Here is a 13,373-nt window from a genome sequence, read left to right on the forward strand (position 1 = left end):
GACAAGATAAGGATAGAATACATGCAGAAATTTCATTATCGTGCAGGAATAGCCGAGGCAAAATTCATGGGCCACATTATCATCCCTGCCGTGATGAATGAACTGAAGCAGAAGACAACAGGCTTGGAAATGAACATGACGCTTTGCTCAGGTACCACAGCAGAGATATCATATTTGGATAAAGAGAAGAGGGAGTGGAGATATCCAGTGGATTTAGAAGCTAGAACTTGCAGTTGTAGGCAATGGCAGATAACTGGGTTGCCATGCATTCATGCCTTGTTTTTCATCACTTCTCTCCCAGGTCCAGCAAGGAACATACAGCAGTATGTGCATGATTACTACTCTGTTGCACGGTTCAAAGCCACATATGCTTATGCCTTGCCTGCTATGGAGGGAAAACAACAATGGGACATGGTGGACCCTGGATTCAAGATTTGCGCTCCAGTTCTGAAGAGAGCAGCAGGTAGACCAAGGAAGAATCGAATCAGACCTCGCAGCGAAGGAGCTGGACTTGGAGCGAGGAAGCGTAAGTGCACAAGATGTGGTGGGTCTGGTCATTTCGGTAAGTATTGTGATAACACAGTAGATCCAGCGTTCGGAGAGAGTTTCGATGAAGGCTTCGATGAAAATGTTGGTCAGCAGCCGGTTGCCTCAACAGATGATGAAAATGATGGTCAACAGCCGGTTGCATCAGATGAGGATTTTGACGAGGTTCCAAATGATGATGGTCAACAGCCGCATGATTTTGACGATGATCCAAAATATCCTCCAAATAATGATTCAAGTGAGGCTCCAAATGGTGATCCAAGTAAGGCTCTAAATGGTGATCATGGTGATCCAAGTGAGGCTCCAAATGATGATCCAAGTGAGGCTCCAAATGATGATCCAAGTGAGGCTCCAAATGATGATCCAAGTGAGGCTCCAAATGGTGACCAACCTTCTGTTGTTGTGAGTTCTGCTAGGTATGTAAATCTTGCAAGGGTCAAATACTACTGTACATCTATCACTTGACACGATCTCATTACCGTTTATGTTTGGACCCTTATGTTTTGCACAGCTCTATGGTAGGTTTGAAGAAGACATGCAAGGTACCGACAACCAAGAGAAGAAGAGAAGAAACAATGAGCACAAGGTGCGCGAGGAGCAAAGTGATGGCAAGAAGCTCAAGGAACAGACAGAAGCCCCAACGCTATCTATGAACAATTATGAAACATTATGAATAAGGAATGATGTTGTATTATGAAACATTTATCACTTGACATGTTATATTTCTGTTGGATGATGTTGGACCTATGTTAGAAGTATGTTTGACATGATGTTTAAATATCTGTTGGATGATGTTTGAATGAGCACATGGTTTTTCCTTTTTTTGATTTTTTTGAATTTTGTTTTGCTCATTTAAATTCTGGTCAAACCTAACTTTGACCAAGATTTAAGCAAGTCTAAAACATCAAAATGAAAAACTAAGCCTGGATACTTCTTAGTCAATCCAAAATGAAGTTGTGGTGAGGTTTTTGAAATTTTCATGAAAAATGTGCTAAAAAGAGGGGTCCAAAGGTAGGGTAAACGGCCTCATTTCTAAGCAAGGTTTTTTTTGACCTTATCTAAATCAGCCAAATAACTTTCCTACACATATATTCTATATGTACAGACTATGTGCGTTGGTTTTTCCATTTTTTGATTTTTTTTAAATTTGTTTTGCTCATTTGAATTCTGGTCAAACTTAACTTTGACCAAGATTTAAACAAGTGTAAAACATCAAAATGAAAAACTAAGCCTGGATCCTTCTTAGTCACTCCAAAATGAAGTTGTGGTGAGTTTTTTGAAATTCTCATGTTCATTTCCCCAAAACACTTCTCTTCACTTCATACAAGAGAGTTTGAGATACTCGAGATATCATACAATACACATGAACTTATCATTTAAATGTATGTAAAGCTTGTTTATCAACTTAAATCGTTAGTATATGACATAAGAAGACTATGTGCGCAGGTTTTTCATTTTTCTGATTTTTATTTAATTTATTATGCTCATTTGAAATCTGGTCAAACATAGCTTTGACTGCTCCAAACCCCTCCCAAACCCCGCTAACCCTAGCGCTGAATAAGGACCATTCATCTAACCCTAGCGGCGATCAAGGGCCGTCGATCTAACCCTTCTAGAAGGAATCTGCGGGGAGGGGGGGCGATCCGCGAGATGCAATCTGATTGGCTGGGAGATTGTTTTTTTTAACAAATATCGGGCGCGCTGGATGGACCGTTGGGCCGTCTCATTGCCTGGGCCTGAGACCGCAGTAAATAGCTCGTCTCAGCCTTTCCAGGCCTTGCATGCATGGAGGCGGCTACGTGGGTTTGCGCATGCGCGGGAGGCGGTGACGTGCATGCATGCGAGTGAGGCGAGCAAGGCGAGCTAGGCTAGCGAGGCGAGCTAGGTGGTTCAGGGCAGTGGTTCAGGGCAGCGATTCACATGCACTACCCGGTCAAAGATGCATCGTTTTGGTGCAAAAATTTAAGTGTGCAAAACGTAATGGATACACACACGCGTCCGGATTCACACACGCACCGTTCTCATCCTTTCTCTCTTCCTCTTCCACCCACAGGCCTATAAATGGGGTGCCTCTCTTCCTCTCCCACCCACAAGCCAGATCCGATCCTCTCCAACTTCAAACACCCAAGCGACCGAGCCCTCCCCAAGCGAGACCAAGTGAAGAAGATGCAGTTGAACGGGCCGACCTTCAGCCATCCGCCTGTGATGCCGTAGCTGCACTACCCACCGGGCGTGCTCGTGGAGAGGGAGCTCCGTGTGTGGGCTATTTCAAGGTGGAGGGGTTTCGTCGAACTCACCCGCGCCTTCCTCAAAGCCGGCTATGCCCACCTCCCACGGGGCTCGCCGAGGATGTTCACCCTCAACGAGGTTTGTGACCGCGGCGGCATCCTCCTACTGCTCACGGTCACCTTCACCAACCCATTTGACGCACGCGAGCTCCTCGGCCAAGTCTTTTGGTGCGGCTGCGAGGCCATCTTCTTCACCATCTACAACATCTACACCAACTACGAGCGCATCTTCCCCGCTCCAGGCCAGATACACTCCCTTCCCTACGAAGACAAGGAGGAGGTGTGAAGATGAAGACGGTGTTGAAGGGGCGCGCGCGGCCAAGGTGGAAGAAGGAGGTCAAGATGAAGATGTTCAAGCCTGGAGTCAAGCTCGTCATGTTTGGTTTTTTATTTTGTTGCTTTTCTATGTCGTGTCGTGTCGTGCCATGTTTCGTCATGTGTCCGTGAACTGTCCGTGAACTTATCTAAGTTATTGTAATGGTACGGTGTGTTCCATCTTATTATGTGTGTTAAAAATGTCCGTGCCCAAACTTATCATTTCTTCCCTAAACAAGTCATGAAGTTCGAGAACTTGTGGTTTTCGGAGGGGGTGAGAAGCCCTCTGTTTCATTCAAACAAAAAGTCATGAACTAACATGCAAATTTATTCCCTTTAAATCCTAAACCAAGTGCCACTCTAACCCTAAACCAAGTGCCACTCTGACCAAAATCATGTGGTAGTGCAACATACATTTTCAACCTTCCAACCCTCCAAAATTTAAATGCAAAACAAAGGAAAACCACTCTCACGCGTGTGCAAACATTCACGGTCTCACTATTTTTTTTAAAAAAATCATAGTCTCACTATGTATACCTTCCTTCCCTACCCATGTCAAAGTCTTGCCATCTGTCCTAGCGGTTACCAGCGCACCCCTAAACACCACAAACCCACGCGGTCCTGGGTTCGAGTCCCCAGCCGCACCAATTTTTTGTGCATTTTCCACCCTTCATTTTTTAGACATATTATATTTTTCTCAATGCAATGCCCTTAAAAAATGTTCATTTATTTTGGCACCTGGCGTAAACCTCTACCAGAGCTGAGGCACATTTTCCATGACATTTTGGTCTTTGATTTAAATCATGGTGTATTTGAATTGGATTAATTAACAGCTCCAAAAAAATTCTAACCTTAATTGTTTGGCTCCGGAATAATTCAATTAGCTTCCACAAAAAGTTTCAGCATTATGATTTACTGCCTAAATTAAATCAGAATAGAAAACAAAAAATACGCAAGAAAACCCCTGAATGGGCCTAATTGGATGCAGTTGGCCCATTAGTCTAGCCTGCACTTGGCTCTACGCTCTGAATTTGGCCCAAGAGCAACCTTTTTTTTGGACAGAAAGGCAGAGCAGAGAGCTGCATTTCATTGATCAAAAGTTTCTGAATTCCTAATTTCTTCTCTTTTTTTCCAACATATTTAAATGTTGGTCACTTCTTCTCTTTTTGTTTCAACATTTAAACAACTTTAACCAACATTTAAACTAGGTGAATTTCTCAAACAATTTCAAGATTACAAATTCCTTCATAATTCATGCCTTTCCATACATTTTCAACATTACAACCAGTGCGATTACCAAATGCCCAAAAGTATTTGCAAATGGGTATTGGTAGTGCTTGATCTTCAAGCTTCCTAACCTTCTTCTTCAACATCCTAAGCTCAATAGCTAGCTCTCTGTCAGTGCGTGCTTCGCCATCCATCTCTTCTTCCGGAGCTCGTGGTGTGGCCACTGCCGTTCGTGGCAGCATGCGCAACCATTCTTCATGCTCTTCTTGCAGTTCATTCATCAGAGTCTTGGCCAGAGCATCGACCCAAAGAAAGAAGCATGTCACCTGCATGAACACCAAACAGATCAACCCATTGCTCAAACATCCCGACGACGAAAATGGTGCAATTGCCCCGATTCTTACCCCATTCTCGCTGCACACGTAGAACGGACGATTCTGGTTCCTCGGTGTCTGAGAAACCCTTCGATCAACGCCCGCCCGGCACCGCGGACAGACGAAGACAGGCATGTCCACACGCGCCCGGCTCTGCATCCGCGAGGTGGCGCGGGAGCTTGAGGAAGACATGGAGCTCGGAGCCGAAGGGGATCTCAACGCCGCCGCGCCCTCCACTGCTAGCTTCCCACCGCCGCGCCCTCCACAGCTAGCTTCCCGCCGCCGTGCTCTCTCTCTCGCCGTGGTCACCGTCGTGCTCTCTGTCGCCGTGGTAACCGCCGCTGTCGCCCGCTTATATAGCACACGCGCCAACGGCTCTCTGCTCAACGGCTCTTTGCTGGGTCCCACAAGCCACGCGTGCAACGGTCTGAATAAAATTGGCCGTTTCTGCCGCCTGGTCCCATCTGTAAGGGCCGAGTCAAAAGGTTGACTTGATGGAGACGGCAGAGTTCACGGAACGAGTCGGTGCGCACGGACTAGGGGCAAAACTGAGTACAATTCGCATCTGAGGGCAAAACTGAGCACATGTACACCACTGAAGGCAAAAGGATAATTAACCCTTTATTTTACTGTTCACACCAGGAGCATTTGCTTCTGTATGGCTTGCCTTCCCTATTGCCCTGCGGACAACCATTTAGATGGTTATACAAGTTCAAGCAGCAAGACGTGTCCATGCGTACGACCCTGATAAACATACAGTGCAGCGTAGCATCATTAGCGGAGGATTCTGATCGAGTCCACCGAAATGCATTATTTTGCTACAGTTTTGGCCGCTAGTACAGTGTTATCTAGCGTGAGTAGCTGTAAGTGAGCCTGGCCCGTGACATGCATTGCCCTGCGGCTGTCATACTGAGCCACTGACGGTGTATTGCATGTTTGACTACTCTCTTTCGCGCCTGCGTGCTTTCAATCGTGGCATCTGCATAGTGACAAGAAAAATGCTTGACCGATTTCTTTCCTCCTGCCTGACTACGGTAGTACTGCCGCGATTTCAACTTTCAATCCTGTCGCGCGCCCATGCGTGTTTGTCTTTCAAGCACAGTCACCTTACATTTCATTTTCTGCCTCTCTGTACTGTCTTTCTAAAGAAAATTTGTACCCACGGAGATTTGGCCATGGTTAGTCTGTGTAACTTGCATGAACTATACAATCTTGGATTATTATTTTTAGATTACGAGATCGGGTTATGGGGGACAAGGTTTTAAATTTCGTAAACAAAACCATTTCGGACCTCACCGAAGTATGCGAAATTTCGCGCGTGTGGGGGTGGGGTGGGGGGGGCGGGGGACCAGATTTTGAGATTTCAAATTTTATTGGATTTTAAGTTATTTTAAATTTAGTTCAAATCTGACTTGAAATTTCATGATTAAAAATATTTTTGGACCCTTCGGAAATATGCTAAATTTCCAAATTTTCAATGAAGTTTCATTTAAATTTTTAACCCTGACTGGGGATGAATAAACCGAACTCGTCTAGGAGGATGTAGGGGTAGACATTCAAGCTTGCAAACTCACTAGTTTAAATAGGAGTTTACCTTACTTCTACCTTAATTATGAAATTATTGTGAATAAGTTGTGCCTGATATTTTGTATCTGAAAAAATTAGTGCCTCATCTTATAGCTCGTGAGAAAACAATATGTCTTTATGAGTCTGAAGAAACTGGCACACCCTAGTTTTATAATTAAATGAAACCAATAGCAAGGAATACCATCGCAAGAGAACCCATGTGTGACCCGGCGTTAAAAGTGTGTCTCGTTAACACCGATTATCCTTTTAGTGAGACATGACGTTCCTGTCGATAGTGAAGTGTTACTGTTGACTTCATCAGTTTTGCAACTTCACAACTCTAGTCTCCCATTTTTTTTTAAAAAAATATGAGCATATACGAGCATCAACAATCAGATTATTAATAAGAACAAAATGAATATTCACTACAAAATGTAGGAAAATGCATCTCAATTTTTGTAGTACTTACTGAACTAAGCCATAGTGATCCTTGACGATATATACACCATCATGTGCTATACCTGCCACCTCATTTGGTCTTTGCGACCCTTGGCAGGCGCGGAGACAGGCCTCGAAACAATCCTTGTATTATTTCTTACAAAGTACATAAAATGACCAAAGTGCAACTCTCAAGCTAGCTAAACCCCAAGCTTAGCCTACTGCTCATTCTGCCCCTAATCCTTATCAATGAAATTAAGCTTAGAGTTCGCCCGTGTTTTTCTTTTCCTTAAATTCTAGAAATAACTATGGTATATAAAGTTCCTTTGCTACAACCCTAAGGTCCAAACAGTAATGATAGAACTTTTCTTTATGATTATGACCTTTTAGGGCCTCTTTGAAATGCAAGAATTGAAAATGTAGTGATATAAAGAAAAACACAAGAATATAGTGACATTGAATCCTACAAAAACTGAAATGTAGAAGGTGATATGGAAGTTATCTGGTCTCACTATCAGAAGTTGGAAGCACGTGAGTTTTGTATGGAGGTTGAGGACTCCAGAGAGTTTTTGGTTACTGGGTGCAACTGTCGGAAGACGGTAGCATGGGTTATCTTCAACCGATTTGGATGACGAGCTAATAATATATTAGGTGTCTAGTCAACATAGCCTGTTTTTATTTTCGCTAGCTGTGGCATCTTTTATTATCTTTTTCTGTTGAGCTCCGTTTGTGAGCCAGTATTGGACCTCAAATTTTGTTTCCGCATTTTAATTAATAATATGGCTGCATGCATCACTCTGATGCAGAGGCTGGGGGTTATCCTCCTTTTCAAAAAAAAAAAATCTTTCTACGAATCCTACAGAATTGGGAAGTAAGAAAATTCAAATGTTTTATTGTTAGAACACAAATGTTTCAGTTGAAAATTCTGAAGGACTGGAACTCATAAATTTCTTTGACTATGGATAACCAAAAGGAGCCAATTTTTTTTCTGAAAAGAAGTTGTTGATTGTTTTTGAGATAGCTAACCACTCATTCCAGTTGGTTTTTTCTGAAAAGAAGTTCTTTCTTCCGAAGGGTCGGAAATGGTAGTGTACATGGATTTGTGATTTGTATATAATGGGTAGACTCTTCACTATAGGACGAGACAACATGTGTAGATTCTTCATAATGGTAGAGTATAAAAACTCTTCGGGGCTCTACATGAAGGGCGGCTCAAATTATTATGAACTTTCAACGTGGACTGGAGACAAAAAAATCGAGGACACTACAGAAGATCTGTGTGTCAATATATGGACGGATCTCCTTAGATCTAAAAATTAGCTTGGCTATGTTTGGTTGTTTGTGAGATAAGTTCGCCACAAACGCTTTGCCTGATAGCATTTCAGTGTAAAACATGATAACTATGTTGCTACGGCGCTAAACTTGTGTTTTGAGAATACAAGTGAAAGAAACACACTAACGTGGCATGTGTAACTTTTGTTTTGCAGATGAGGCATGTGTAACATTTGGCTTACTAGTTACTACTGACTTGATGATACCCCATCTAAGGTTTGAAATGTTTGATTTTAGTAGAAACCCAAATTAAGATATACTAATCCAATATGCCTCCTTTTTTTGGCGATGGAAAGTTATGCCTTCTTTCCTGTGCAAAGCTACTAGCATCATCCACAATTCAGTATGTGCATCAAATTAATTAAGCTTCTCGGGTCGCAAATTAATTAAGCTTCTCGGGTCGCATATGATAAAAGTTAACACTGTGCGCGCTGACAAAAACTAAAGCAGGTCATCACTGACATATAATCATGCATCAGAAGCAAAAGTCATGAACGATTCCCAATGAACAGCGACATTTCATGGTCCGGTCTTTCGGTATTTATTATTACGAGTCACAGTACAAATGGTTCGAGCAAAACAAAGAACAAAACATACATGCTATATAGTAGCCATTGGCTTGGTTATTAGCCGTGGCAACAAAAAGCTAGCTACTCAAACTCAACTCACTCGATCTCACAGTGTTTGCAAATCCTAGCTAGCTAGCTCACGTTGTTTTTTTATTTTTATCCTCTTCTCTCCTCTGATCTCTCCTTGTTTCTACCTCTCTTTCTCTAGATCTCTCTCTTTCTCACCATCTTATCTTACACACAAACGAATCACAAGACTTTAACAGTAGCGCAGGGTTACACTAGCAACAAGAACAAGAAACCAAAAACGCGGCAGCACGGACAGTACGTACCGACTGTCTAACGGACTAAGGCAGAAAAGCCCGGGGGGGTACCGTGGTGGATAGATCAGAGTCTCTCGAGTGTTCCATGTGTGGATCGATCAGCTCCGGACAAGCTCGCAGGACAGCGTCATCAGCAGCATGGCGGCGTCCGTGATCTCGTCCTGCACCGGCACCGGCACCGCGAACGTCGCCGGCGATGGCCGGAAGCAAGCAGCTGCGGCGACAGTAGGGCTCTTGCTCCAGTTGGCCCCGATGGTGTCGACGAGATCCCTCGCCGGTGCAGCAGCAGCAGCAGTGGTGGTGGTGGTGGTGGTGACGACGACCGGTGGCTCTGTGGCAGCCTCGACGGTGGTGGAAGCAGCGGCGTTTGTGGCAGTGTGATCCTGGACCACCTTGCACCGTTTCTTGAACGGCAGAGACCGGTCGACGTCGGCAGCTCTCTTCTCCTTCTTCACCTTCGGTGGGTGCACCGTCACGGCGTCGTCACCCGGCGCGGCCGCCTTGGTGGCACCAACATCCGTGGCGGGCGCCGCTCCGGTGGCCATCATCGCCCGGCGCGCCTTCCGCTGCCTGATGCCGCACGCGTTGCAAAGCGACTGCGCCATGCAAACCGGAGCGAAGTTAGTTACCGTTGCACCATTAACTAACTTGTACTCCTACCAAGTGACCACGGAATTAACAAACAAATCGTAGTACTACCTTGGGGCCACAAGGACCACTCCTCCACAAGGGGGTCTTGGTGGTGTTGCAATCAGAGCATGTCCTAATAACACCCAGAGCTTGGTTCATGCCGCCCATGTGGCCATGATCCTCGTATGCCTGCGCCCTCTTCCTCGGCTTCTTGACACCAGGATCGCTCGTCTTCCTCGTGATCCTCATCTTGGCTGCGGGAGCAGGCGCCGTCCACTTGCCGATCTTGAGCGATCCGCTGGTGGCCTGCAGCTTCTCCATATCATATGGATCGTACGAGTAGGATCGCTCGATCATGTCGTCGCGGATGCTCTCGACGGTCGGGAACGGCGTCGAGAACACACTGGATGATTCACCGATCATCTGATGCACATAACAAATCAAAGGATCGTGTTAATTGAGCAGCTAGCCAGAAAGTGACCAAGCAAACTAATACGTAGTACATATAGAACTGAGAAAGAAATTGTTCCAACTTACATGTTGGGGCTGATCTAGCATGGCATGGTGCTGCATCAAGTGCTGGTCTGATCCGTAGCTGAGAGTACTGCTGTTGTCGCTAGGGCCGCTGTTGCTGATCACAAAAGGGAACAATATGGGGGGATCCTTGGGCAGGGTGAAGGCCTGGAAGTGCCCCTGATGGTGATCCTGGTGATGATCTTCCTCCATTAGAGGGAAAGCAGTAGAGAGCTGGCTCATGTAGATGGTAGACATGATGAGATCTAGAGGAGATCTAGCGAGCTAGGGAGCGCAGATAATTGGAGATCAGGATGAGATGGGGAGGGGAGGAGCTAGCTAGCTAGCACTGTGATGTGCAGTTTGCAGAGAGCCGATCGAGAGAGATCACGAACAGGAGGGGGGGTCGGGTCCCTTTTATAAAGGAACCGAGAGAGAGAGGGAGGCCTTGTATGATCACTTTCACAGAGAGGTAGCTAGAGAGAGGGTGGAGAGCACAGGAAAGGGATTAGCTAGATCGGCGGGGAACAGTAAAACACGTCGGGCGCTGTGCAAACACACGTTAGAATTCCTAGGGCCCGACAAGGATCAGGGTCTCTCTCTCTAGGGATGTCGTGACGCGTGATCCGAGTGCGTATGATCCTATGTGGCAATCATTTCGTACGTCTACTGTAGCGTGCCCTCGAATTAGGGCAAGGGATATTTCGCTGTAGCACACAGATGACCGGTGGTACGTACGTTTGGCCTGGCTAATCCTATGTACTAAATAGCTCATCGTCCATAGTTTGTGGCTGAGGCGCTGAGCCAATAAAATTGCGCGCTGCTTTATATATAAAGCGGGGCGAAAGCCTTTTTCGGCATAAAATTGCGCGCTTAGCTCATCAAACCTTCATTTTGGTACGTAATTAGGTCTTCTTAGATCTATTCGGTTGTTCGGATGTGATCGATAGTGCCACAATGATTTCCTAAACTCGCTTACTAACGTACACGTACACCACCACACGTACACGCATGCGCCTGTGGTTCGTCTAGCATCACTAGTCTAGAGTTGCAAAGATTAGGAACGAATTCCGTGACCTCAAGAAGCACAAGCATGCTCATCCCATGGAGGCGACACACCCGATCATATTGGTGTAGATGTGGGAATCTAGGAATTGATGCCTATTTGGTGGAGTTTCCCGAGTTTCCACGTTCTCCTTGTAGGGGTGTAGTTCGTGGTTTGTAATCGTCAAACAAGATTTTAATTGGTTATCAGTGGATTGAAATTTTAAACTTTTTCAGATTTCTAAATTTAGATTCAATCGACTGGTAACTAAAAATTTTGATGTCAATCACGATGATCTACATGGTTATAGTATTTCAATATGTTCTTGGGTGATTGCATGCCATTCAAGCGGGCCCATTGATATGTGGTCTAGTTAATGAAATCGAGGAGAAGTAGTTCAAAGTTCACTTTAGTTTTCAAAATAACAAAATATAAATATCATCCACCTTGACGTAACCTTGGTATCGGCCAGTATCACCGGGAAATTGAAATCTAGGGTCATTTCCACATTTCCCGAAGAAAAGTTGCTACACCATTGTTTCGAGTTTTGAAATGGGATATTTACGGAATCCCCATGAATAGGATCAAATTGTATTTCATGCCATTTCCACAAGAGTCTTCTTTCCTATTCTTAAGCAAGCCCTCGAGAGGATTAGTGGTCATGATTTCTGTTTTTACTAAAATTTGTACGCCCCGCATTCAAGAAAATGGGAACCAATAGAACGGAAGTATGGATCTGCAGATTTGTGAGGGAAAAACCTATGCTCATGTGTATTGAAATGTGTAGTCCAAGCTCTAAAGCTGGTGCCATACTAAGTCAATTTCCATAAACTTGTGCCCCATATTAATGCATTACTTAATGAAGGGTTTCTTTGGGGCACATTAATTTTCTATATATTCCAAACGAATTTCAGAGTTCTAGTTCAAGCCATTCCTGCAAGGGTTGGGAGAAAAATGACAATCCTAAACAGGCCCTAAGTTTCCGCAGCTGTGCAGCCTAGGTTGCATGCATGACCCAGCTATGCATGCCCCTAGTTTTTATATTCATGGAGCATACTTTACAAGCTTAACAACCTAAATGGAAATATAACAGAAATTGAGAACCTCCAGAGCAATGTACCCACTATACTTGCATAAGTCCAATGGAGAAGTTATGTATATCAGCCTCAAAGTACCATCTATCGGCCTTATGTAGTTAAGGGGGGACTGATCTAACTCGTAGGCTCAAACACATAGCCGCTTAGACGTTGCCTCACACAGAACATCACACGATGATAGTAGTTGCATGACGGATGGATATTGCCAACCTATCTCTTCATATCATCAGATGGCTCCATACCCTTTCACCCAACATGAAAAGTAAATACACGTTAAAACTACTGTAGAAGACAAACTGCTCACATGACAAAAAGTTCAATAAAAGCTGAGAGCTCTTTGAGAAGGCTCAAGAGCCACTGTGTACACTTCATATTCATATTTAGTTTTTTCCGAGAAAATTATTCGTAGATATGGATTTGCATGAAGACGGTATCTCTGCCTATCTCCATTCGCTGCCCCTTTTCAGGTCTAGACAAACAACATTAAAGTTCACCAGGCAAAGAGACAGTTCTTGTCCCCCTGGCCCACTGTCAGCATGGTTCTTGGTTCACGTTTACTCTCCAAATCACCAAATCTATGTACTACCAATAAATCATTACTACATGACTATTTTTTTTTGGAAAAGGGGCACAGCCCCGGCCTCTGTATCAGACGGATGCATACGGCCACATTTATTAAAAGCCCAAAGGTTCAAAAAGGTCATGTAATTCGTTACAAAGTATCGAACAACCAGCTCACAAAGAGCGCAAAAATAAAGCCACAGCCGACATGCATCAAAAAGATAGGAAAACTAATTGCCTATCCTATTACATGATCGCCATCCAAACCGGCTGAATATAGTTCGAGCTACCATCTTCCATCGGGTAGATCCAGTAACCAAATGCTCCCTGGCCTCCGTCTGAGTGAGTAGCGACCACATACGGATCAACGAAGTAGCTCGGAAGATAACCTGTAAAAAATGAGTATTTGTTGTTCTGTTAAAAACCAAATCATTTCTGCAGTTCCAGACTGCCCAAAGTAAAGCACAAACTCCTACACGAATGTGTCTTGCTGTTTGGGTCTCTATCCCATCCAGCCACGTCCCAAATAACATGCTGATATTATTCGGA

General features: G+C 44.4%; 1 protein-coding gene across 1 annotated transcript; it reads right to left on the reverse strand.

Annotated features, from left to right (window-relative positions):
• Positions 1-8,577: 8,577 nt before the first annotated feature.
• Positions 8,578-10,538, reverse strand: LOC123161713 (protein CYTOKININ-RESPONSIVE GATA TRANSCRIPTION FACTOR 1). The gene is made up of 3 exons (XM_044579521.1): positions 10,146-10,538; positions 9,678-10,031; positions 8,578-9,574 (listed from the first exon to the last, which is right to left on the reverse strand). Exons 1-3 carry the CDS (start codon positions 10,377-10,379, stop codon positions 9,077-9,079), a joined length of 1,086 nt encoding a protein of 361 aa, XP_044435456.1. The 5' UTR covers positions 10,380-10,538; the 3' UTR covers positions 8,578-9,076.
• Between the last annotated feature and the right edge of the window lie 2,835 nt (positions 10,539-13,373).

The sequence above is a fragment of the Triticum aestivum genome, chromosome 7B, assembly GCF_018294505.1.
Source record: "Triticum aestivum cultivar Chinese Spring chromosome 7B, IWGSC CS RefSeq v2.1, whole genome shotgun sequence".
NCBI classification, from domain to species: Eukaryota; Viridiplantae; Streptophyta; class Magnoliopsida; order Poales; family Poaceae; genus Triticum; species Triticum aestivum.